General features: G+C 38.6%; 2 protein-coding genes across 2 annotated transcripts; both read right to left on the reverse strand.

Moving 5' to 3' along the window:
• Positions 1–13,376: 13,376 nt before the first annotated feature.
• LOC134320494 (uncharacterized) lies at positions 13,377–20,187 on the reverse strand. Its single transcript, XM_063001901.1, has 9 exons — positions 19,971–20,187; positions 18,044–18,249; positions 17,826–17,960; positions 17,634–17,735; positions 16,273–16,374; positions 15,356–15,454; positions 15,091–15,192; positions 14,766–14,827; positions 13,377–14,602 (listed from the first exon to the last, which is right to left on the reverse strand). The coding sequence occupies exons 1-8, from the start codon at positions 20,185–20,187 to the stop codon at positions 14,786–14,788; spliced, it is 1,005 nt and encodes a 334-aa protein (XP_062857971.1). The 3' UTR covers positions 13,377–14,602; positions 14,766–14,785.
• A 907-nt stretch (positions 20,188–21,094) lies between these two features.
• On the reverse strand, positions 21,095–26,879 carry ccdc25 (coiled-coil domain containing 25). The gene is made up of 10 exons (XM_063001021.1): positions 26,807–26,879; positions 26,662–26,705; positions 25,210–25,257; positions 25,085–25,124; positions 24,902–24,953; positions 24,742–24,817; positions 24,064–24,167; positions 23,196–23,398; positions 22,851–22,896; positions 21,095–21,598 (listed from the first exon to the last, which is right to left on the reverse strand). Exons 2-10 carry the CDS (start codon positions 26,684–26,686, stop codon positions 21,569–21,571), a joined length of 624 nt encoding a protein of 207 aa, XP_062857091.1. The 5' UTR covers positions 26,687–26,705; positions 26,807–26,879; the 3' UTR covers positions 21,095–21,568.
• Positions 26,880–27,987: the final 1,108 nt, after the last annotated feature.

The following is a 27,987-nucleotide window of genomic DNA, read 5'->3' on the forward strand; positions in this document are numbered from 1 at the left end:
CTTTATGTGACCTATGCTGCAAAACATTTATGCTACATGTCTTTATAACTAATTAGGTATTCTGGGATTGTGCTCAGGATGACAGAATGGTGGGTCTTAATAGGAGGAGGAGGAGATAGGAGATATACTTTATTTGTCATATATTAATATACACATATACAGTACAATGAAATTCTTTCTTCGCATATCCCAGCTTGTTTGGAAGTTGGGGTCAGAGCACAGGGTCAGCCATCGTATGGCGCCCCTGGAGCAGACTGGGACTTAGGGACCTTGCTCAAGGACCCAACAGTGGCTGCATAGCAGAGCCTGGATTTGAACCGCCAATCTTCCGGATGATAGCCCAAAGCTCTACCCACTAGGCTACCACTGTCCCCAATAGAGATATACCATGTAATTTCACAATGAAAAAGTTAAGGCAAAGCAAAATACATTTGAAGCACTTTTATTTTATCATTTAATCAAGCCATTAGTTCAGATTTGGGTCTATTTTGTATATAAGCCATGGTCTATTTGGAGCAGGTACTCCAAACAAGTAAACTAAAGTGTAATTGTGAAATTTTATTTATCATTCGTGTATAGCACGTGTCAAACTCAAGGCCTGTGGGACAAATCAGGCCCCCCACGTCCTTTTATGTGGCCCGCGAGAGCTTAAAAGACGTATGATTGTCTTAAAATACACTGTAAAATCGTACATAAACTGCATCTCCCACAATGCATGCCGATTTTGTGACCCGCAAAGTAAGATCACAGTGCTTCCACATCAGCGTTTAACTGAGGCGTTTTTTTCCAACAAGTGATGTTGAGAAATGCACCGATCAGCCATAACATTAAAACCACCTCCTTGTTTCTACACTCATTGTCCATTTTATCAGCTCCACTTACCATATAGAAGCACTTTGTAGTTCTACAATTACTGACTGTAGTCCATCTGTTTCTCTGCATGCTTTGTTAGCTCCCTTTCATGCTGTTCTTCAATGATCAGGACTCTCACAGGACCCCCACAAAGCAGGTATTATTTAGGTGGTGGATCATTCTCAGCACTGCAGTGACACTGACATGGTGGTGGTGTGTTAGTGTGTGTTGTGCTGGTATGAGTGGATCAGACACAGCAGCGCTGATTAAGTTTTTAAACACCTCACTGTCACTGCTGGACTGAGAATAGTCCACCAACCAAAAACATCCAGCCAACAGCGCCCCGTGGGCAGCGTCCCGTGATGAAGGTCTAGAAGATGACCGACTCAAACAGCAGCAATAGATGAGCGATCGTCTCTGACTTTACATCTACAAGGTGGACCAACTAGGTAGGAGTGTCTAATAGAGTGGACAGTGAGTGGACACGGTGCCCTCGGTGAAAATGAGTTTGACACCCCTGGTATATAGTGACGGACCAGACCATAATAAAAATCAAGAAAGGTGCAGGTTCATGGATTTATGTACCTGACTTTACATGCAACAATTACAACATATCAACCATTTGTTTACTACTTTTGTATTACGTTTATATTCCTGAGTTAAAGAAGCCTACATGTCTGTATTTTGTTTTATTCTCTTTGCATAGCAATAAATACTGTATTTTGTTATAAGAATTTCAGTTTATATTTTCATTGCATGAGTTTATAGTTAATTGCATATAATATTCAGCCTTATACAATAATGTTTTTAGAGCTTTGATTCGGTAACAATTAAGGATCAGTTCATGTGGTAAAGTGTGTAAAGCAAAGTAAAATAAACAGGGAGACACTGACATTGATGGAAAGCACCAGTGTGACTGGTTCCAACAAAAATAGCTCCTCCATGTGGAAAAGCATCTGCAGATAAATGTCGGCCAGGTCTAAAAGCAATTGTCCTCAGTGTACAGATCTTTATGCATGGATTTTAACACAGTCAACAACACTGTTTGGCAAAAAGTATGTGGACACCCCTCATAGTTATTCATTTTAACTGTCATGTTTCACCACTGCTTGATCCTGGTCAGTGGCACCCCAGACAGGACAGCAATCCATCGAGGAGCCTCGACCATCCTTCTCCCCTCAGACATAGCCAATCATTTCTGTATGTAGACGCCCAACCAGAGATGTTCACAAGTCACAAAATACGAGTCTGAGTCGAGTCACGAGTCTTTAGGCTAAAGTCCGAATCAAGTCATGAGTCAATATAATAAACATAAAACATATATTGCAAGTGATGTTTATATTGCAATATAAACAAATAATCTGTAAGTTCAGATAAAAAACAACAACAGATTAGCGACTGTATTTTGCCGTCTTACTTCGTGCCTTTACTTTCCTCGGTACCAGTTAAAAGCTTAAATTGACGTTTTGTTTTCATTGCAAATTACGGCACAGCGGCCAAAATCCAAAACACAGCAAAAAATCCATAATACTGCTTACCTTAGCTTATGTTCTTCCAGCTGCTATTAAATTTATAAGCGTGTGTCCCATTAGGAATAGAATCCGTTATTTTGTAAATGTGCTTATAATTAAAAACCTCCAAACTTTTCCCGGTTGTGAAGTAAAACACGAACTCGTTAGAAAGTCAATCAAGCATTTCATTTACAATCATCTGTGTGACGCTGCAAACTAAATACATGCAAATAACAGCATTTCTTACTAAACATTACAATCAGAAGCTCTGATTGGTTCAGAAAGCGGTTCTAACAATCATAAGCGCCAATTCTGTAGGAGCGTTCCATTCACATTATCTGTTACTGTGAAGTGCACTACGTAGGGCTTCATCACTTCGCCGGAAGCTGGCTGGAACATTTACCCATTGCGTGCGTTGCGGGTTAAGACGGTCGGAGCGTTATTATTATTAGAGAGCAGAAAATAACACGATCAGAATGATGTCGGATCATATTTATACATATATAATTGTTACACGTAACTAATGTTGCTGACTTTTGCTCTCCACAAGTCATTTTTTGCGAGTCACGAGTCGAGTCCGAATCATTTGAAACGAGTCTGAGTCGAGTCTGAAGTCGCTGTGTGTGCAACTTACGTGCGACTCGGACTCGAGTCCCCATCTCTGTGCCCAACCAGCCGATAGCACCACTGGGGATTTGAACCCAGGTTTAAACTGTGAGATCACTGGTCTTTTAGCTCAGAAGAAACAACAAACTGTTTTTCTCTTCAAGTCTTGTTTGTGTCCTGGAGAACTTTACGATTCACTGAGACCACTTCTCTAACTTTATTTTTCTGGGTTGAGTAGACAAGGTTTTTAAGCAGTAATGTGTTGACAGAGGAAACAGTGAGCAGATTGTTTCAGCCGGTTATGAGCTCATGCCCGGTGCTTTTCTGCTGCCCTCAGTGTCAACATGCAAAACAAAATACTGCAGAACGTAATGAAGGTCCAGTACATGGTGGATTATGTCAGTGCCTGAGCTCACGGCTTCCCGCCAATTACCTTTAACTGGTTCCTGATGCTTTCTCTAGCCGAGTGTAAAGCCAGGGAGGCGCTGACGTAAATCTTTCATGTAGATTAGAACCAAAAGTCCTGTGCATGCTTTATGTGGCTTAGCTGTTTCCATGAATCTGTCGTTCCTCTGAGTGCAGTAATATTAAAAAAAGTATATTAGGTGATATTAAAGCTGATCCTAATTTATCAAATCATATAGTTGGACTTTATTATTATTTTTTTAATGTTAGATCTATACATTTATATGGAAAATATAGAAATGATAATGAAGGTTAAATATTTTACTGTATGTAATGTATGTATTTTTACTGTATGTGTGTTTTCTCCCATTTTCTCCTGATTTAGCGTAGTCAATCTGTCTTCCGCTGCTGCTGATTGCAGTCGAGTTGGGTATATTGCTGCTCACGCCTCCTCCAACCCACGCAGCCCTTTGCTGTACCCTTTTTTACCTATGCATCTGCACAGGCACCTCTCTATCTGCCAATCAGGGTCCTTACACAGCGTTTGAAGACCCCACCCACATAGTCCGGTCATCCCGCCCTAGCAGAACCGTGTCTGCTGCAGTACCGCCAATTATGTCTGCTAGATGGCGCCCAGCCGACCGGTGGCAACATCGAGTTTCGAACCGAGGAGTTCAGAATCTCGGCGCTGGTGTGCTAGCGGAATATTCCGCTGCGCCACCTGGGTGCAATTATGATTTATAAGAATGATTTATTTCCTGTGATGGACTGGTGACCTGTCCAGTGTGTTTCCTGTTTTTTACTCAATTGATCAGCTCCACTGTGACCCTGACCAGGATAAAGCGGTGGTAAAACAGACTGAATGAATGAATGAAAAGAAGTAATTTTTAGTATACCTAAAATTGTATTCAAAATTTGCATTCTGTAATAGTTTTGTGTATTATTCCATGACTCTTATAAAATATGGAGCATCTAGGATGTGAAAAACATCTGGCAGAAGCATTTCAGATCTGTAAACATCATTATTATAAATCCACTGCGTCCTGTACGCATGTTCTGCTAATCTTCACCTGCTGTTTCTTGTCATAGATGACATGGTGCAGGAAATTTCCAACTCCTTCGATTTTAAACAAGAAAACTGAGAACAGCAGCAGGGCATGGCGTCGTCCCTCCGTTCAGAACAGAACGCCTGCTGAATTAAACAGCACCAGACCATAAACTAGTCACTGCATCTTGTTCTTATTCTTCTTTAGGTGAACTGTATCTAATGTTAGCATTTACATTGTCTCATGTGCAGATTAGGACGTGTTTCCCTGATCTGACTTCTCAGGTATGTGCTAGAATAGAGAAAATAGAAGAAAATGTGCTAATACAAGCTGAACTCATAAACATCAGTCATCAGTCTGTAGAGCCAATTCTACTAAACCTTCTTCTTGTATTTGTTTCTTTCTCACACACAGCCAGTGTTGCTTGCTTGGCTGTGCTCAACAGCACCCATATTCCAGATGAAAACCTCACACGAACTATACGGATGCATTCCAGCTCCGGTTGGTTTTCTTTGCCATATTAAGCAGTCACTGACCCCTCTCATTGAGTTTCAACTGTGGGTCCACAATCACATGACAGGTAAGGCAGAGATTTGACTAAAGTCTAAAGCAATAAAACCTAAAGACACTTGGTGGGAAAACATAAATAAATACATTACAGAGCATGATGGGTAAAGGGTGGAATCTTAAAACAAATTCTTTTCTTAGGTTAACGTGAAGTATTTATCTTAGAAGGGCATCTAACCTACCCAGTGTCCATCTAGCAAGCCAAAATGTCCAGTTAGCCAGTTATATAAGGGGAACGTACTGTACAAGTCTGGCTGTTGTAATGGCAGAGAAATATTGTGTGATGCCAGAGCTTTAGAAAAAATGCTCAGATCAGCTGTGCTCTCGGCTGGTCGGGTGTCTAAACAGACATGAGTTGTTATGTCTAAGGGGGAAGTGGACAAACAGCCAAGCCAAAAAGAGGTGCACTGGTCAGTGCGCTCTTAGTGCTGGCCCCGATAAAAAAAGAAGGGGTGCGTCAGGAAGGGAATTGGCGTAAAAACTGTGCTAAATCAGGTATCATGACCCCTAATACAGGAGCAGCCAAAAGACTAAATAATAATATTATTACTAATAAGTCACATAAAAACTAGAAAACGAGTCGCTCAGGTGGTGCAGTGGCAAAACACACACTAGAACACCAGAGCTGGGATCTCAGATACATCGTATCGAATCTCAGCTCTGCCTGCCAGCTGAGCTAAGCAGCCACATGAACAACGATTGGCCTGTTGTTCAGATAGGGGTGGGATATTAAGCCAGTTAGGACCTCCTCATAACTAATGCAATTACGACCTCTGCTGGCTGATTGATGGCACCTGCACAGAGACGGGAAAAGAGTGCCATCAGGGTGTGTCCCTCCATACACAGTGCTGATCCGCATTGCACTCGTCAAAGTGTAGGTGATAAGATGCATACGGCTGCTGCCCACGTGTCGGAGGGGGCGTGGGTTAGCTTTGTTCTCCTCAATCAGAGCGGGGATCGGCATTGGTGGAGAGGAAGCATGACGCAATCGGGCAATTGGACGTGCTAAAAGGGAGAAAATGCACAAACAAAAATAGAAAACACTAGAATACAAACAAAACTGTAGAATATTCATAACCCAAATCATCCCCCGGAGGGAGAGCAGTTGATCAATGTGTTTTCTTGTTCGTTTTGACAGCACACAGAAATTATGACTCAGTATTCCATTAGTGCCACATCAGGCCCTGAGAAGTGAAAGTCACAACACAGCTGTTTAAATAGACAGAAGCAGAGAGAAGTCTGAGAGATCGTCCTCGTGCTTTCTGCTACGATGATCTTTTTTTCATTTAGTGGAAACTTATTGCATCCCACTGACTCTTCCCACGGTGGCACCGCTCTCACCTTTATTGGAACAGTTTTATTTCACGTTTTACTGCATCACTCTGAAGTTAAACACACACCACACAGATGTTCTTAATGATACAGTCTGCACAACATGGTGCAGCACAGCTGGTCTGAAAAGGTTCTGTCGTTTCTACTCTGATGATCTACAGCACCTCTGTGATCTCTGTAAAGTCTCTGCAAGGGTAAAAGAGGTCACAACCATATGTCTAAAACAGTCATGGCCACACATACACAGATTTTACCTACATTTAGATTAATTATCGAACAGTCTGTCTTTAACTTATCACAGGCTTTATGTCACCAAGTTCATCTGTGTTGAATTCATCCCTCTTTTCCATTATATAGCTACAGCTATACAGCTACTTTTTCTGCTCACTCCTCTCTGAAGGGGTCTTGGGTGTGTGGCTGGAAGTAAAGCAGATTTAATTTCATCCACATACATCTGTTGACCTTCTCCAGCGCAGCAGCAGCAGCATCTGGACTCTGTTAGCTCAGGTATCCAGTCATGTCCTGCTCCTTTCTCCAGTTTCTGACAGACAACCACATGATTTACTCAGCAGAAAACTGACGGAGCCTGGTCTCCATTTTTAGACCTACACTTTTATTCTTTTTATAATTGCACTGGGAGGACAATGCTGGTGGGTTTCTGCTATTATAAACGCCTCTGCTGTCTCCTCTCAGTCTCTTGTGCCGCTGTTAGTGGGTTTATGGGAACTGAGCTCAGCAATGCCATCGTTTCCCACTTCTATGTTGTTTGTGTTGCCATTAAGTTGATTATGTGTATGATTTCAGAGATGGTGCAAACTGTACTTGTATTTATTTTAAGCCACAACAACAAGTTGTAAGTTTTTATGACAAACGTTCACATTGTTGTTTGTTTTAGGTGTTTTAGTGGCATCACCACAATCAGGGAGACCCAAGTACAAGTCTCACCAGTGCTACCAGCCTGGTCAGGCACACAACAGACACAATTTACTGTGTCTGAGGAAATTATTGTTACTTTCTGGTTAAAATATTAAGATTTGGTTGAGGTAACCATTTAATCAATACCTCGTTAAGTGTCCTAATAAATAAAGTTAGTTTGACTGTGCCTATTACAAAGTATACAAATTAATAGGTGGTCAATATGCTGAGAGACAATTCAGCTGTCGCGCAATTTCCTGTTCTTAAATAATTATATAATCAACAATGTTCCAAAAAACATTTCTCAATGTAAGAATTCAAATAATGAAGTCTTTCACCATCTACTGCTCATAATATTGTAAAAAGATCCATAGAAGATCCTTGAGAGATCTCAGTCCATCTAGGACAGTGACAAACCACTGTTAAATGTCTGTGACCTTTGAGCCATCAGACAACAATGCATGAGAAACCATGATGCTACTGTGATAAATATGGCCACATGCATTCAGGAGTACTTCAGAAAACTGTTTTCACTTAACACAGTCCTGTGCTGCATCAGGAAATGCAATTGAAACTCAATAATCATATCTCTGAGCATGAGCTCATCTCAGGAAAATGGACATCAGGTTCTCTGTGCCAACAATGAAAAGGACCATCCAGACTGGTATTAATAAAAGGTGCAAAAGCCAACATATGTCATTGCACTGGGGTGCATCAGTGCTCATGGCCTGGGTGACTTTGGTAAATTTGGGTAAATTGGGATTTTAGAGATACACATGCTGTCATTAATGTGACGGATCCCAATAAGACCATGATTATTTTAGCAAAACGATGCCAGACTTCATTCTGTTTCATTGTACTGCAATACATGGTAAAACATATTTCAACACTAGTCTCTCGGTCTACACTCGTTTGTTCTGCACGGGGAGTAAAGAACAGTGCACAGTACGGCTCCAGAGACCGGAATGAATCATGCTGAACAAAACATTGCATGGTTCTTTAGAAATTTGATGGTTTGTGCCAAAGGGATTTCTGCTGTCAGCTGGACGGCTAAAGAATCTCACTAGGACTCTGTTGAGTGGTAATTAAAGCTGTCAGAGGTCTCTGAGGTTAATCAGTGGGGTAAAGTATTTCGATGGTAAATGAAGCATGAAATGAAGTGTGAAGTATGTGGTGACTGATTCAATCAAAGTTAAGTTAATATGTTTACCATACTCAAGTGAATGCTAAATAATCGCTTAATGAGAATCATGTTTAATATTAATAATAATTATCACCAGCACACCAGCACTGAGTCCACTAGCCAAGCAATCCCATGTGTGCACCATCTCTGCTTGCATCACAGCAGTTCTTTTCTAACACTCTCCTAACCCTGCTCTATTTTATAGCCATATATGCTTTTGTTGGCTGCTTTAACCTTGCCCAATGAGCCATCCATGGTGAAAAGGAATGTCCATTTTTAGTGCAGTATTCTGTGTGTGGTCTTCATAAAGTGTTTAGGTCTGAACACGTTATAGCCAACTCTGAGGTTAAGCTATAGCTGACTGGATGGGGGCAGACACAACTGTGGTGATCTTGCTTGTGTTTTTTCCAAACAAGAGGATCATGTATCATTGAGGTGTAATATAATAAGGTTGGCATTCATGATCCCACCCTAAAAACACTGTGCAAAAATGGTCTTCATGGTCTACATTGTGCATACATGCATTGTGCATGTAGTTATGTAAATGTATAGACACACTAGGTTAAAGGGCAGGTACCACCCCTTGTAGTTTTGGTAGTTTAGCCTAGGGTAGCAATTAGCTTTTGTAAGTGGTTAGAGCCTAAACATACAGCATAGTGTTGTTTGTTTTATTATTTTCTTTTATTTGGTACTGCCCATGTTCTTTCTCCCAGGTCTGTCCACCAACATTATCACTTGCTTGTGCCAAAAAGAAAAAAAAAACACTTCTAACAAAGTGGATCCTAAAGATGTATCTAATATTTTCCAAAAACAGTGGGTCAGAAATCTTTTCCTGCTTGCTAATGTGGCACAATCAGTTATTGGGTTTGGGGTGGGAATACTTTTTCATGAGTTGCATAGGTGTTGCATAAGTTTTATCCCCTTAAATATGTAAAATAATAATTTAAAAGAACTGTTTTTATGCAAGATGTCCTCATCTAACATAACATTAGTCTGGAGATCTGAAACGTACACCGATCAGCCATAACATTAAAACCACCGCCTTGTTTCTACACTCACTGTCCATTTTATCAGCTCCACTTACCATATAGAAGCACTTTGTAGATCTACAATTACTGACTGTAGTCCATCTGTTTCTCTGTTTGTTAGCCCCCTTTCATGCTGTTCTTCAATGGTCAGGACTCTCCCAGGACCACCACAGAGCAGGTATTATTTAGGTGGTGGATCATTCTCAGCACTGCAGTGACACTGACATGGTGGTGGTGTGTTAGTGTGTGTTGTGCTGGTATGAATGGATAAGACACAGCAGCGCTGCTGGAGTTTTTAAACACCTCACTGTGTCTGCTGGACTGAGAATAGTCCAGGAACCAAAAATATATCAGCGTATATATATGGGCAGCGTCCTGTAACCACTGATGAAGGTCTAGAAGATGACCGACTCAAACAGCAGCAATAGATGAGCGATCGTCTCTGACTTTACATCTACAAGGTGGACCAACTAGGTAGGAGTGTCTAATAGAGTGGACAGTGAGTGGACAGTGAGTGGACACGGTATTTAAAAACTCCAGCAGCGCTGCTCTGTCTGATCCACTTATACCAGCACAACACACACTAACACACCACCACCATGTCAGTGTCACTGCAGTGCTGAGAATGATCCACCACCTAAATAATACCTGCTCTGTGGTGGTCCTGAACATTGAAGAACAGCATGAAAGGGGGCTAACAAAGCATGCAGAGAAACAGATGGACTACAGCCAGTAATTGTAGAACTACAAAGTGCTTCTATATGGTAAGTGGAGCTGATAAAATGGACAGTGAGTGTAGAAACAAGGAGGTGGTTTTAATGTTATGGCTGATCAGTGTATAATATGTAATAATTGAGAAACCAGGATGGGGCAAAAACTTTCACTGCACTGTATTAAAATATTAGTCTACTGAATTTCGATCATTATTAATTATTATGACTTTAAGATGATACTTCGCCCATAAATGCACACATTGCATGTTTATTTAATGCAGTGCAGCTTCATACAGGAGTTCATCTTAGAGCTCAATCTTAGATTTGTTGGCAAGGTTTGAACTCGGGTTCTGAGTAGTGTTTTCAACTGTAATATTAAATGAATATTCGAAACAAATAAACACACGTATTCTTGTTCATTTCTGAGACATTTTATTATTAATTATTGTCCCATACAATATATAATACAATGAAATGCTGACACCTAGTGGATTGGAGAGAACAGCATTAGGAACTGCTAATTTTCTGCCATTTTCTGCTTATTTAATCACATATTAATCACACATTGTAGGTTTTTACAGTCACACAACGTGCAGGTGTGTTTAATATACTTGATCACTTCCTGCTTCAGTCATTTAGTTCACATTCTTATTTTCTTTTAGCTGCTACCATATTTAGGTCTCCACAGCAGATCTGGTCCATGTATCAGACCTGGTACATACTTGTTTTCAGTTTGTGATGTTGGGCTAAATTAAATATATTACCAAAAATGCAGTTATATAATCAAACAATAAAACCACACTCATTTCTAACCAAATATCAAGCTTGCTGTATTGCATGGAACATAAGTGGTATGTCTTCTGTGATCACACGGCCTTCTAGCTACAAATAACTTAATTCTGTTAACTGGTAATTGCTGAAGATGGATTTTTTAAATGATATATATCCCAGATCCATTGCACAGTCCACTGATCAACAGACCACTTACATTGAAAGGAGGCCTCTTGAAAGAATACAGGATCCAGGAAATACATCCCCAGCATACCTAAAACATGACACCATTTGGTTTTAGAAAAATGTCATTTACAGTTATAACACCTTTATATTTTCTCTGGTCATTAATACTCACAGGAAGTGTGGATGCATTTTTCTTTATGTAATGTACTGCCTTGCTGAATGCTTCGTTGTTTTTTGGACATTTCAGCAATCCTTGGTCTTCACAGAACAGGACGTCCACCATCATCAGATTTTCCCTGTCATATCTGCTACTGTTCGGGACCATGGTATCAGGGTCGAAGGTGTTGTGCAGCACCATCATTAAGGTGGGTTTGTTGTCTAGAGCTTCAAAACAGGACAGATGAATTAATTGCAGGAAAGTCAACCATTTTATTATAATGCAAACTGCAACTACAAAACATGGTAAATTAATGTGAATGAATTACCGCTGCCTTACATTTTGTCCCAAAACGTTTACACAAGCTGGAGGTTTCTTTAAATTATTAATATAAATGTAGACGAGGTAACGCAATACTGGAAAAAGCCTAATACCCCAAACGCTAGTTAAAGAATAGAAACAAAATGATTTATATGATGTAGATGAATTTCACTTTTAGCTGTCAGCATTTACCTCCAGTCCAGCACCACAATTAAAACATTTAATTGAACTATTCAGTTCCCTAAACTATTTTTATATTGTTATATTCCGTTGGTCATCTTCATATACAGCCATTCTTGCATTTCAGGCCTGCAACACATTCCAAAAATATGGGTACGGTAAAGCATTTACCACTTTGCAATGCTGCCATTCTGTCTCACAAGAATTAAAAAATGTTTTGGCACTGAATAAATCAAGCGCGGTGTTCATTTCAGGTGTTAATTTGTCATGTTCTTCCTGCAAACTTGTCTACAGGTGGGTAGCAGTACAGGGATGTCAATGTGTCTACTGGGGACAGGTCAGGACTGCAGACAGGCCAATACCCTCTTCTTCTGCAGCCATGCCTTAGTAATGTGTGCAGGATGTAGTTTTGCTTTATCGTGGATGCTGCTTTTGTATGATATCATGATTAAAATCACCTGTTGACGCCACCAGTTTGTAATCACATCATTATTTACATTTGTTACCTCTTTACTAGCCCTAAATTGTCCCAGTCGCAACTACTGTTGGAATGTGTTGCAGTCCTGAAACACATTGATGTAAATTAACTAATCAAATAAAGTTGACCAGAAAAATACTTCATACTGTCTGCAATGAAATAAAAGTCAAAGTAAATGTAGGAGACTTTTGGTTTCGTTTACACTGATGGTTTAAATATACATTTACTAATCTGGAGCTTTTTATTACCATGAACTTGTCCACATTCTGGTCAGATTGGCATGGTGAGATAATTACTCACTCACTTTCTTAACCGCTAATCCAGTTAGGGTCACGGGGTGGGGGTGCTGGAGCCTATCCCAACTTTTCAATGGGCACACAGTAACACCCTGGACGGGGCGCCAGTCCATCGCAGGGCAGACACACACACATACACACACCCATTCACCTATAGGGCAATTCCATGGCTCCAATTAACCTGACTGCATGTTTTTGGACTGTGGGAGGAAACCGGAGCTCCCAGAGGAAACCCACGCAGACACAGGGAGAACATGTAAATGAAATGAATAAACCAGGAATTAACATGGACATACACACAAGAATATACGCATGGATGGATGGACTTCAGTATCCAGTCAGTAAATGAGACTTATTGTAAACAGCAGAAAGAATTTAGGGCTCAGTGCGTGTTTTTACTGATATTTCTCACCTGACAGGCGACCGAAAGCTGCTTCAATATCAGTTCCAGCCCGAGAAACGATCGGACACAAAATCACTTTGACATTACACAGCTCCTCATGATCCACAAGAGTAATTTCTCTACATGTACACAAAGCTCGGATTATTCCATCACGGACCCCACAGATAAACCTGTTAGACCGATGTTCAACAAAAATCTTGCTACTGGAGACCCCCATTTCATACAATACAATGTACCTAATTAAACCCCCTGAAAATAACAAAAATAAATCCTCTAATAAACAAACCTTGACATTCTCTTGTGTTAGAAGCGCACAGAATAACAGTCCGAAAATGAAAGTGAAAGTAAAGATCTGCTCAGTATATTCATGACAAAGTAACAGTCTTTTTGTTTGGGTTTTTTTTTTTTTTTACAATTATTAACACATTATTCAGAAAACCTTAATCATAATGTTTATTTGCACAAAAGTAAAACAAAAGTACAAAAAGAAAAAATCTAATGTTTAAACAACTCAATTGTAGTTTGTACACATACATGTATAAACACATTTAAAATCTGTTGCCTGTAGCACATTAAAGTTGGGACAGAGCCAAGTTTACCATGGTGTAACACCCCGTGGCAAGAACAACCAAACTAAAGTAAACACTGAGTGAAACTAAATGATTCCTTTTAGCTGCTCCTGTTAGAAGTTTCAACAATGTATTAATCATTCATCTGCATATGTGATTTGTCACAGTTTATGTTCAACAGACATCTTTCCTGATACAGCTTTCCTATATATCTGGGCTTGGGACTGGCACTGAGGGTGCACTGTTATGATGCCCCCCACCCCAGATGGCTAGGTTCACGCTATGCCGTGCACCTTCTGTATTTGTGAGCCCAGCCCAGGATTCAGCCCCTGAAACTTAGGCACAACACAACACAAGCTCAATGATTGAACACAATATACAGTTATTAAAAATTATCATTTCATTAAAGAAAAACGTTTATAGAACCAACGAATCCTGTGTGAGAAGTAATTGTTCCTCTACATTTACATTTTCAGCATTTAGCAGACGCTTTTATCCAAAGCGACATACAGAACTGTGACAGTATATTGCCTAAGCAATTAAAGGTTAAGGGCATTGCCCAAGGGCCCAACAGTGGCAACCTGGCAGTGGTGGGGCTTGAACCGGCAATCTTTCGATTACTAGTCCAGTAACTTGACCACTAGGCTACAACTGCCTTTACTCTAGTTACTCAACCAACCATTAACCAAATAAATTAATAATTGGATTTAATTAGACTTGGTACACCCAGGCTTGATTACTGCCGACCCTGTAAAGTGTAACCATCACTTAGAGATTAGGCAGACATTGTTATTCGTTGAGAAAATGCAGTGTCAGAAAACTTGCTAACAATGCTTAGCAAAAGGAACAGCTTATTTTTAGTAAAAATAAAACACTGTAATAACCATTGAGCATTTTTAAAATAATGTTCTCTGGATTGATAAACCAAAAGTGAACCTTTCTGTCATACATGAGTCCTGTTACATCTGGTGTAAAGCATACAGCACACTGGACAATTACATAGCATCCTTTAGTTTAGAGTTCACACAGACAAGCCGTAGACGCTTGTTTAAGTTTGGGTTGTGAATCTTGTTCTTGAGGCTCCTGTAACATAACAAACTTAATTAGTCCAACATATATTCATGTGTAGAAATAGTTATTAAAAATGTATTACAATGGTTTTATTACTTTAAATAGTTTGTGTTTTGGTGTATCATTCAGATACACATGCTTTTAGTCAAATTAACAACAAATGATATATACATACACTATTGTGTAGAATAACAACTATAACACTGTGTTTCTGGACCTTTTCAGACGTTTGTGGACCTGCAACATATGGAAAACATTACTTGGCTTTAAATAAATTCATTAATGTCTTGTAAATTCATTACATAGATAATCCAAACAATTTTGGGTTAAAGGAAACAGTGGCAACCTGTCAGTGATGGCACTTGGACCCTATAACTAGTCCAGTACCTTAACCACAGAGATACCACTGTGTAATTAAATATTGGTATAATCAGAATTATAAACTAGCCATCATTTGTATTTATATAATTTGGCTACACTGTTTTCAGTCATGTACATACCGCATAATTCAGTGTAATGGTCATGCACGCAGTCCAGAATGGCCAATACTTCTTAAAGTAGTTCATGATTTTCCTGGGCTCTGATACCTCTCTGCAGGGTTCCTGCAACATAAAATGATTGCATTGATTTAAATAAACTTTAATATTTACTCTGAATACTCTAAATAATTCCTGAAATCGATTAAATTCCTTGTTAAGACTAACATGACATACATCTTTCTCAGTATGCTTCAGTAATAATCACCCACTGTTTACACATACATACTTCAGCCCTCAGATCAATGGCCATGCATGCAGCCCAAAGATCCAAATGTCTCTTGATGGAGTTCAGGATTCTCTTGGTCAGTGAAGCTTTGTTAAATACCTGCGACATATGAGGTAATTCTTTGGTTTAAAACAAACTGGCACAAATTAACACAAATATACTCAGAGGTGGAAAGAGTACTAAAATATTGTACTCAAGTAAAAGTACTATTACTTTAATGATTTTTTACTTAAGTACAAGTAAAATTACTAGTTTAAAAATCTACTCAAGTAAAAAGTAACTCTCTTCTTTCTCTTCTGTGTAATGCAAACAGGACAAGTGGATATAAATCTCACAATAGTTGTTTTTAATTAAAATACTGTATAATAGAAAAAAAACATGTTGATACAACATTTAAAACATTTAGGGATGTGTAATTTTAGTACAGACCATCCCATAAAACTATAACCACTATAAAGTTGGCATTAATTGTGGATTCTATAGACCAGCCTTCTTTTCATCACCAACAAATACCAAACAACAGTCATACTGCAGATCTCATAACTCAAGTCAAGGTTACAAGTGTTGTGACTTTCACTAAATGACCCAAAGAAAACCTTCAAGACGTAAGACAAAACTTTGCCATTCTTTGAACTATCTATTTAAATACCATTTGTTTTTGAAACTGGATGTCCAATAAGCTCATTGTCAGGTGTCAAAAGTAAGGAAACATCCATATAAAATGAAAACAATCTGGCAGATATTACTAACACGACAGCCATTTTTGATTCAATGGGGAAAGTAGGCGTATCCAGGGTATTCCAGCCTTCTGCTTATAGTTCACTGGTGAAACTGTGTCTGTCGCAACCCTGACCAGGATAAAGCTGATGAAAATGAAATGAACAAATAAAATGAACCAGATATTCATGCATACATACCGCAGCATGTACAGTAACAGCCGTGCACGCAGTCCACAGAGGCCAATAGTTCCTACAGCGGTCTGTGATGTTCTTGGGCTGTGAATGTTGTTTACAGGCTTCCTGCAACATAAAACAGCAATCTTAATCTACATGAACAAAAATAAGCAATTTTAAAAATCATTTTAAAATATTAAAATAAAAAATAAAAAATACAACTAGAGAGATATTGAAAATAATGTATTTTTCAATACAATGTAGGACAAATTAAAAAGAATGTCTTGTAAAATGTATTAAACAATTATAAGTATGAATTAATAAACTTAGGAAGGTGTCTTATTAAAACATATATATTTCACTCATCTTTCCTTGGCCACCCACTAAACACAGAACTCTTTAGCTAGATGTTGTAATAGCAAGATCAGCTTGTTCATTTACATGTTCAATGTTTCTTTGAATATTATTAGTAATAAGGTCAGACTGACATATTGTTGAAAAGCTTTGTATCATAGCTTACCAGAACTTCATTATGAAAAAAATAAATCATATTAATTATTTGTTTTTATTTATCAACAGCTACACACCAATTCTCGAGGCCCACCAGCAGGTACACTTCGGGATCAGAAGTATGTGGACACCTAACCATGAGCTTGATAGACATTCCATCTTAAAACCATGTGCATTAGTATTGAGTTGAACCTTCTTTGGCTTTGACCACAGTATCTTTAAAATGGCTTAAAAATGTATCTGTTATACACCGATCAGCCATAACATTAAAACCACCTCCTTGTTTCTATACTCACTGTACATTTTATCAGCTCCACTTACCATATAGAAATACTTTGTAGTTCTACAATTACTGACTGTAGTCCATCTGTTTCTCTACATACTTTTTTAACCGCTTTCACCCTGTTCTTCAATGATCAGGACCCCCACAGAGCAGGTATCATTTAGGTGGTGGATCATTCTCAGCACTGCAGTGACACTGACATGGTGGTGGTGTGTTAGTGTGTGTTGTGCTGGTATGAGTGGATCAGACACAGCAGCACTGCTGGAGTTCTTAAACACCTCACTGTCACTGCTGGACTGAGAATAGTCCACTAACCAAGAATATCCAGCTGAGAATGATCTACCACCTAAATAATACCTGCACTGTGGTGGTCCTGTAGGAGTCCTGACCATTGAAAAACAGAGTAAAAGCAGGTTAAAAAGCATGCAGAGAAACAGATGGACTACAGTCAGTAATTGTAATAAGTGCTTCTATATGGTAAGTGGAGCTGATAAAATTGACAGTGAGTGTAGAAAAAAGGAGGTGGTTTTAATGTTATGGCTGATCGGTGTAGATGCTTCTGGAATGAAAACCACAATGTATGCATACATACTTCCATGTACAGAGTACCAGCCATGGATGCGATCCAAAGGAACCAGTGCTTTCTAAAGGAATACATTAATGTTTTGGACCATGGCTCTTTTTTGTTGGATACCTACAACACATAATACGACACTTCAGTTTAAAACAAAATACATGTGTAATAATTAAGTAAATAAATGTTATAATAAAAAGTATGTTTTACCTGCTTGTTAACGTTAACAGCTTTGATTATTATGAGAAGTATCTTAATCAGGCTCCACGCATATGCTCCAGTTTTAGGCAAATCAGATGAAATGTTTTCCAAAATACTGACCAGTAAAACTTTTTTATCAGGTTTCTGCAACATATTAATGATTAGAGTAAAAGATCATTTCATATTAGCAAATCATATAAACACATTCTCTGCTCAGGGTTACTTACTAAAGATTGGTGACCGTGTTGTTTGAGGAAATTGGCTGTTTTGTTGTACGATTCATTATTCTTTGGTCCCTTCAGCAGTCCCTCATCCTCATGGAACAGGACATCTACCATCATCAGATTGTGCTTGTCATATCTGCTGCTACACGGTACAGTGGAATCAGGATCGAAGGTGTGGTGCAGCACTATCACTACGGTGGGCTTATCAGCTAGAAGGTGGAAATAGGGGTGAATAATTTATTACACTCAATTTCATCCTGTATATGTAATTCCTGTTATACTCCAGTATTTTACACAGCATGTCAAATTGTTAATAATGGCTTTTATATAAGTTTACTCGTCAAAATAAAACTAATGAAGGTGGTAGTCGTATATGCTAGCACAGAGCTCGAGCTACCAAGTTCGAGTCTCAGCGGTGCTAGCGGTCTGGCTAAGCACTCAACAAACACAGTTGGCCGTGTCTGAGGAAGGGAAATTAAGAAAAGGGTTTCTCCTCTTTCAGGCTGCAAGCAACTCTATGGGACACATATGGCATGTGTAACAAATGGGTACAGTAGACAATAGGTTATAGAGAACTTATGCAAGTACTTTTATTCAACAAAGAAATGTTATTATTATTATTATTCTATGTATGCATTTTTACTTTTTCTCTCAATCTAGTCATACCCAAGTACCCATTTGTATCTCTCCTCAACTGCTGCAGTCCCCTACCCTAACTAAAGAGGGTCGTATCTAACACACGCCCTTTCTGACACATCACTAGTTTACACAGAGATCAGTATCATCTGATGCTTCTGTCCCAACTTTTTTTTTGCAAGCATTGCTTGTAAAATACAATTGTTGGTCAGTGGAAACATTGGAAAATTTTTCTTGTACTTGTACTGTATGGATAGACCTAAAGAAGGTAGTTTATTGACACTTGCTATCCAATCTGATGGAGCTTGAAGAATGGGACATGAAGAATGGGACAAACCGCTCCAATCCAGGGGAACAAAGATTTTTGAAAAATATCCAATAAGATGTGTGGCTTTAATTGTTGCCAATACTTGCAAATTAGAGATTTTCGTTTCTGATTTTTATACCTTTTAAAAAACTTGCCACTCAGGTGGCGCAGTGGTAAAACACGCTAACACACCAGAGCTGGGATTTCGAATATATCGTATCGAATCTTAGCTCTGCCATCCGGCTGGGCTGGGCGGCTATAACGTTTGGCTGTTGTTCATCCAGGGTAGGGAGCCGGATGGGGACCTCATATCTGATGTAACTACGACCTCTGCTGGCTGATTGATGGCGTCTGCACAGAGTAAAGGAATAATGCTGATCAGAGTGTGGCTCTCCGTGCACAAGGCTGATCGCATATGGACTCGACTCGTGCAGGTGTGAAGATGCAGTCGGGTACTGCTCATGTGTCGGAGGGGGCGTGTGTCAGTTCACTGTTCTCAATCGGGCGGGGGTCGGCACCAGTACAGAGGAAGCGTAACGCAATTGGGTAAAAATTGGACGCGCTGAAAAAATCGGGAGAAAAAGGAAGAAAATGCATTAAAAAAAACTTTTAAACCACAACAAATTGTTTTAAAGTCAAGATGTCTGGATACTATCTGAATCCTCTGTAGGTATAATGTACACATATATTACATACACAAGCATTATATGTGCATGAATTAATGAAATAAGACTGACAAAAATAAATATATTACAAAAATAAATTTTACTACAAATCCATGCATAACCCAATCTAACCTAACCAGCAACAAAACATGTTTGTTGTTCTTTTTGGAGAGATGAGGGTAAAGTACAAGTACACCATTTTGGCTCACCCTGCTGCTGCTGTTACACCTCGTAAAGTGTACAGGACAACCACACTTGGTTTGAAATGCTGAACATGCTTTGACATTTGCAGGATCTTGACCACGTTGTTGTTGTTACTCACCTGACAGGCCACAGAGAGCCGCTTCAATATCAGTTCCAGCCCGAGAAACGATCGGACACAGAAGCACTTTGACTTCACACAGCTCCTCGTTACTGACTTCATCCAGAACCAGCAGTGCAGATAAACGACGGATGATTTCATTGCGCACATTTACTATCTTTAGGTGATTCTCGATATAAACCCTGGTTGTTACTAAATACTTACTATTTATCACCATTCTGTTGTGATTAGAAGAAGAATTGCTTGATTTATCACATTTAGATTCAATATAAATAACAAGTTTCTGCCAATAACACAATAATGTGCTGTTACCTTCCGTTCACCAAAGTGAAAGTGAAACTAAACACCTGACTGGTTATTTCAATGATGATACAATTCAAACCGTCATACACAAAGCAGTCATTGTACCAGATAGTCGATTAACCTATGTGCAGAACATTTGGACACATATTGACACCTTTTTTAACAGCCTGAAAATGCTTTTGCAGCTTACTAGGAGTCCTCTTTAATCTAGTTTTAAGAATTGTTGTAATTATTTATTTATTTGGATTTTAACGTCACGTTTTACACACTTTGGTTACATTCATGACAGGACAGGTAGTTTAATGTCAAACACAGTCATGGTTAATTTTGTATCTCCAATTTACCTCACTTGCACGTCTATGTAATGTGGGAGGAAACCGGAGCTCCTGATGGAAACCCACACAGACCCAGGGAAAGCAAGCAAACTCCACATAGAAATGACCTGGACCGCTCCACCAGGGAATCGAACCCAGGACCTTCTTCCTGTGAGGCGACAGTGCTACCCACTGAGCCACCATAGCACCTGACTGATGTTGTGTCAGCGAAAAAATAGTATAAAACACCAGATCCACACACTTGTTGCTCAATGTGAAGAAGCTTGGCGTGAGAATGAATTACAAGGTGTGTAATTATTAATTCTTTGCAAACTTGTTCAAAGGCATTGGCCCTTTTCTTCTGATGTCACAAAATACACGCTTTAATAGATCAACTGGATGAAAAAATACTACACTATATCTGACATGTGACCATAAACATGATGTATAAACAAAGAAACCAAATGTAAAATAATCAGAGATATTTGATGGGAGTTTGCAGAGTGGTGAAGTTTATAAATTCAACGTTTATTTATTTGCATCTCTTAAACAAACAGGAAATGAGCCGAGTTTAGATTTAGATAGATGCAATCATACACTTCTGGCCACACTTAAATGCACAGCAATTCATTCGCAGATCTTAATCTGAAGTAATAAAACCAGTGCATGCGATTTAATCTAATCTAATCAAAGCTGAAACCCTTAAACAGCCCACATTTCAAATGCAGCATAGAAAAATGATCAAACATCCAGTAAAGGTTATTTTATGACCAGTCCAAGCACACCTCCTCTCTGCAGTCAAGCTTTATCCTGAAAGTCTTTAAATTTCCATTAAGTCAGATTTTTCAGCCGGAATGCTTTAATGGCACGTGTACTCGTTCAGATGCACTGCATGCAGGGTTTGTTATTTCTCCGAGCATGTGCACTGTGAATCTGAGCAAAACTGTGAAAGATGTCGGTTCTTCTCAACAGGAAAGTTTATTACATGAAATCGTCTGAATCGTTGCCGTCCTGTAAACAGATTACAAAAATATGAAATGCACATTAATGAATGCGAGATCTAAATGGTGAATTTATAGGAATAGCTTTGGAATTGTTTAGTCTTACAGATGGGTACAGAGTTATTTATTTATTTATTTATTAGGATTTTAACATCATGTTTTACACACTTTGGTTACATTCATGACAGGACATGGTCCATCAGTTCACAAGTTTAATATCAAACACAGTCATGGTCAATTTTCTATCTCCAGTTCATCTCACTTGCATGATTTTGGACTGTGGGAGGAAACCGGAGCTCCTGGAGGAAACCCACACAGACACGAGGAGAACATGCAAACTCCACACAGAAAGAACCCGGACCGCTCCACCTAGGAAATTAACTGAGGACCTTCTTGCTGTGAGGCGACAGTGCCGCCCAGATGCACAAATGTGTGCCGTCTGCAACTGTTCTTTTTTCTGTGACTGAATAATTGAATCTTTGTTTATGTGATTAGCAACAGACTTCAGTCAAGCTTTTAGATACTCATAAAAAAAATAGCTTCTTTAATTCACTGCAGCCTCGACATCAACGGCAAAGTAAAGCTTGCTTAACTGTGGACAGTGACACCTGTGTTCCATCAGCTTCTAATTCACAGCAGAAAATTCACAGCAAAAGTTCTTATATCTGACCTTTAGGACTAATTTCTCCTCAGCATAAAGTGACAGTTTGTTTTTTTGCATCTTGGTAAAGAGACCACTGTTCCAGATGATCTTGTAAACTAAAGTTGCTTAAAAGTGGCTTTAAGTGACACTCCTGACAGGCCAGTTTTAATGGGAAACACTGGACCTAAGGCAGAAACATCCTGGATGGGTCGCCAATCCATTGCAGGGCTTCGGCCATTACCCCTACCCTCAGACACAGACAATCATGCCTGAGTAGACACCTGATTGACTGATAGCACAGCCGAGTTTCAAACCTAGATCTCAGGGGTGGTAGGTAAGAGTAATAGACCACTTTGTCACCCGAGCACCTCATTAATTTATAAGAATATTCATTAACAATATGTGGAATTTGACTTTATAACCCAAAATTGTGATTCACCATGTCAAATTCCTGTTACTAAGATATACAATATAATAACTTCAATGGTTGGGAGGAAGCCAGGAATCATGCAAGTATAAAAAGATCCTTAAACTAGTCTTACATACATCTGTATTAATAGATTTTAATAGATCTGTTGTTATATAAATTGTGGAGAAAAAAACAACAACAATGCAGTACCTCATTTGTGGTCATGTTATCGCTCTTCATGAGTGACGTGTAATTCCTATGATAGAAATATATTTTAGCTGCTCAGTAATGTAATACAATACAAATTAAATAACAAACAATCAAGAAAACAGTGACTGGACGTCAATATAATTTGGGAATACACAAGTATTTCTAGCTGCTGTAACATTCTTTTAATTCTGACAATGACTGACTAAGACTACAATGACTACTTGATTATCTTGGTAATATAAACAGTCGAGAACTAATTTGATTACTGATTGGTTGGTTTGTTACACATCACAGTAAACTGTACACGTGTATTTAAGGTGTGATTAAGGAGCCTGTTTAAGATACCTTAAATCCTCCTGCTCTTTTTTGCTCTTTGTTTCTTCCTTTTCCTTTTTCTTGATCTCTTGAATCTGAGCCTTTTTCTCGTTCCGTTCCTCTCTGTCTCGTGATTCTTTCTCGGCTGCAAGATCAGGGTATTGCTCCTCTTTTGTCTTTTCCAACCGATTGACGATTTCATTGATTTTCTTTTCTACAGCAACAGTTTTCACCTAATGACAACATATAATTTATTGTGAGCTACTCTTACTTAATCAATTAAATACTAATTACTTCATTAATTACTCTTACTTAATCAACTAATTACTAATAACTTAATTAATTACTCTTACTTAATCAATTAATTACTCTTACTTAATCAATTAAATACTAATTACTTAATTAATTACTCTTACTTAATCAATTAATTACTAATAACCAGGCGGGACGGTCCAGGTCCTTTCTGTGTGGAGTTTGCATGTTCTCCCCGTGTCTGCGTGGGTTTCCTCCGGAAGATCCGGTTTCCTCCCCCAGTCCAAAAACATGCAGTCAGGTTAATTGGAGACAGTGAATTGCCCTATAAGTGAATGGGTGTGTGATGGACTGGCGTCTCGTCCAGGGTGTTACTGTGTGCCTTGCGCCCACTGAAAAGCTGGGATAGGCTCCAGCACCCTCCCACAACACTCATTGGATAAGCAGATAAGAAAATGAATGAATGAATGAAGGTTGCCAGGTTAGTTATAAAGTAAATTACAGTCATACTGTGTCTTACACTACATCAGCAAGTCTGTTTATCTCTACTTTAGAACTGACTGGGGTTTGTGGTGGGTGTTTGGGTATCTTAAAAAGTCTTGTCAAGTAAAAAATTTTATATAATTTTACATAACGTTTCTAATACCTCTTTTTGGCGGTAAAAGCCAATCTGGCCCACGTCCATGTCCCCGGTTTTCTTCAGGTTGCTCCATGGTGTGTAAACGACATTTATGTTGTTCATTTTGCACCCTGAAAGTGCCAAAGCAATAAAAACAACAATCAACATGCAATATGTTTCAAAGTAGCTGTTTTAAACTTGGTTCCTGACAAAGTTTAAAACCTGTTACCAACCTGTTGCCAACTACAAACATTCTCTGTCAACCCAACTATAAACAGACTATGATAAAAAAGCCATGGCGTAACATGGAGAGAGGTCAAGTGGTTTACTTTTTAATGGAGTAGCACAACATTATGCAACACACAGGAATATACATCCATTTTAAGACAGTGTTAAAGGAAACAGTTAGGGAGTACCATATTTACAAATATAAAGGTTATAAACATAAAGGATATAATGATAAATGGTTCTGAATTCAACAAGACAGATTCAACATCCTCCTACTACTAGTTTGGATTTTTATCACCTTTTATCAAGTTAAACATACGTGTTTTACATCAAATCAAATAAGTGAGGTCAAAGCAAGCAAATAAAATTCTTTGCAAATGTTTATTTGAAAGGTAGAAAGGCTTAAACACACAAGTGATGCATATATTTCATTAATGGAGGTCAAGAGATACCAGAAAGTCAGTGTGTAAATATTACCTTGAATGCTGTTGTTCTTTACTAGCTGTGCACAGTCGATCAGGACCTCTTTAGGTATTTCATCTATCGTCTTTCCCTGAAGCATGTCAGACACAAGGCTTATTTAGTTTCTTCTGAGAAGTAATGTAAAAGTAAATGCAATAAATGCTTAGACACTTACTTTGGGCATTCTAAGGTAGACGTGGGCAGAGGAGAGTTTATCCACATGAAACCTAAAAATAAAACAAGATTTGTGAGACTCAAAACCTTCGGAAAATGTTGTGATCATACACTTTTGCATTGGTTACATATGTACACAGACTCCATTATTATGTAGCATGTTCACACAGCATGGTTTTCTTACCAAATATCCTCAGGCCAGCCATATTTTATAAGATCCTCATCTGTTGAGAACAGAAACGACATTTATTAGGAGCTGCTTTTTAAGGAAACTAGTAAAAGAATGAAAGCAATGCAGTGAGCTCTTACTTTCATGTTTGTCTTTACCCATGTAGATGGTATAGGCTGGAGTAACAACTGCAAAAGAAACAAAACATGTTACACTTAAATTTTTACATTTAGCAGAGGCTTTTATCTAACGTGACTTACAACTGAGACACTGTGTACAATGAAAGCTCAGAGGCCTGACAGTAGAAGCTTGGCTATGGTTGGGCCTAAACCTGTGACCTTCTGATCAATAGCCCAATACCTTATCTCTTAAACATGAAACACGTATAAAGGGAATAGCATTTCCTGCTTTTTAGAGCTGGTAGATTCTCATGTAGAACCACATGTGGATGATTTTTAAGCACAGTGTATACACTGTATATCCAAGTATGTGGCCACCCAGACATGAGCATGTTGGACATCCAGTTCCAAAACCATGGAGTGTATTCTTGACCTTTTCTGAGATATATCAGCCTCCACTACCTGTAAAGGCTTTCAACCAGATTTTGGAGTATGTCTGTAGGATTTTGAGACCATTTTTGAGCTCTAACGCACTCATGTTGATATTAAAATACACTGTGTCTGAAATAAACATTCCAATTTATGGGTTCTTCAGCAGGGTTGAGGTCAGAGCACGTTGCAGGCCACTAAACTTCCTTTAGCCCCAAACTTATATCTTAAACCGTATTTAGATGGACCTTGTTTTGTGTACAATCATGCTGGAATGAGCTTTTCTCACACTTTGGCTAAAACCTGAACTAAATAATTAATACGTTTGGTTATGCAGTGTGTATAATTTTCTAGCACAGCAGTACTGATGACGATATAGATGTGCTGATAAAGACATTGAGCCGATACCAATGTCCTATAAATACTATAAATGTTGAAGAATTATGATTTCTTTAAGGTCCATGTGGACAGTCAGTGTCATGTGTGTACAATCAGACATATTTTCCTGTCGAGTTAAAGTCAAATCCTTACACACACTTGTAAGGATCACTAGTGAGCATGTCATGGTAGACATTAGATTTAAATTGTTTTAGTTTATTAGTGACTTAATGACTGAAGCACAATTATTTGTCAACAATACTCTTTTGTAAGTTAAAAGTAGGTTTTCTGAAAATTTAAAATATGTATCTGGAGCATACTGTTCATTTGGTATAGTAAAAGTGGTTCCAGGTGTCATCGCACCCACTGCGACCCTGACTAGAATGAATCTGTTGACGCAAATGAAGGAATGAATCTTACATCTATTTCATGATGTACCATGTTGTCTTTCCCACCCATATTCAGAGATATCCCGCCTCCCAGATCACGATTGGCTAAGCACCAACTGGACAGCTTTGGTAGCCAATCAGAGCGAGAAAGATGAACTGCAAGTAGCCAATCAATGCTTGTTTTGGACCAAAACGGGTGTGAATATAACGCCTCAGTTATGATCTATGTAGTGTTGGTTCTTCTGTTTAAATATAAACATGATAACGCTTTACTTACCGGCGCTTGTGAAGTAGAAAACCATGTTTCTCTGTAGTCAGAAGCTTCACCAATATAAAGATCAGATTTAAGAAAAGACAAAAATGAAAATAAACAGTATATTTACGCTCCCAACATTATTGAGTTGTGGTGCTACAGCACTTACTGATAAACGAAAGGAAGTAAACCAAACACCAGCATGATGAATGAAGAGTCCCCACCAACACACCATTACATCTTACTACATTTGTTTTTTAATGCATTTAAAAATACATAACATTTATGACATTTTATCTCACCCTATTAAATGAAGTTTCTTTATATGAACACATATCCAGTGTTAAAATACAAAACTAGCAGAAAGTGCAAACCCCAGAAACAGGTTTACATTTGTGGCACTTAGGAGACGCTTTTATCCAAAGCAACTTACACAAATGACAGAAAACAACTTGGCTGTGGTGGGGCTTGAACCGGCAACCTTCTGATTACTAGTCCAGTACCGCTGAGCTACCACTGCCCTACTGCTAAACTATTATTTTATTTTATTTACTCAGTCATCTCAGTAATAGTAATTAGTAATAGTGTTAGTAGTGGTACTAATAGTGGCAGTAGTATTACTATTACTAAGTAGTTATCATGGTGGTAGTAGTAATAGTGGTTGTAGTAGTGGTGTTGGTGGGGTGGTAGTGGTGTTGGTGGCAGTAGTTCTGTTAGTGGAAGTAGTACTCGTGGTAGTAATACTGATAATATTAGTAGCAGTGCAAGTAGTAGTAGTTGCAGAAGTAGTAGTATTAATAGTTGTATTGATAATAGTGGTATCAGTAGTAGTAGTAGTTGTTGTTGTTGTTGTTTTAGTGGCAATAGCAGTAGTATAAGACAGTTGTAGCCTAGCAGTTGAGGTACTGAAATAGTAATCAGCAGATTGCTGGTTCAAGCCCCACCACAGCCAGCTTGTTGCTTAAGCAAGGCTTCTAACCCTCAGTTGCTCAGAAGGTATACTGTCACACAACTGTCAAAGTTGCTTTGGATAAAGGCATCTGCTAAATGCTGAAAATGTAAATGTAGTTGTATTGATAATAGCGGTATCAGAAGTAGTGGGTGTAGTAATAATTTCTATTGCAATAATTATTATTATTATTAGTAGTAGTAGTAGTAGTTGCAGTGGTAGTGGTATAAGTGTTAGTATTAGTAGTAGTAATAATAGTAGTAGCGGTATTAATAGTATTAGTTGTTGTAATGCAATAGCAGTGATATTAGTAGTAGTATAATAGTAGTAGTAGTAGTAGTAGTAGTAGTAGTAGTTGCAGTATTAGTGGTATTAGTGTTAGTATTAGTAGTAGTATTAGT

Source organism: Trichomycterus rosablanca, chromosome 9 (genome assembly GCF_030014385.1).
Source record: "Trichomycterus rosablanca isolate fTriRos1 chromosome 9, fTriRos1.hap1, whole genome shotgun sequence".
Classification (NCBI taxonomy): domain Eukaryota; kingdom Metazoa; phylum Chordata; class Actinopteri; order Siluriformes; family Trichomycteridae; genus Trichomycterus; species Trichomycterus rosablanca.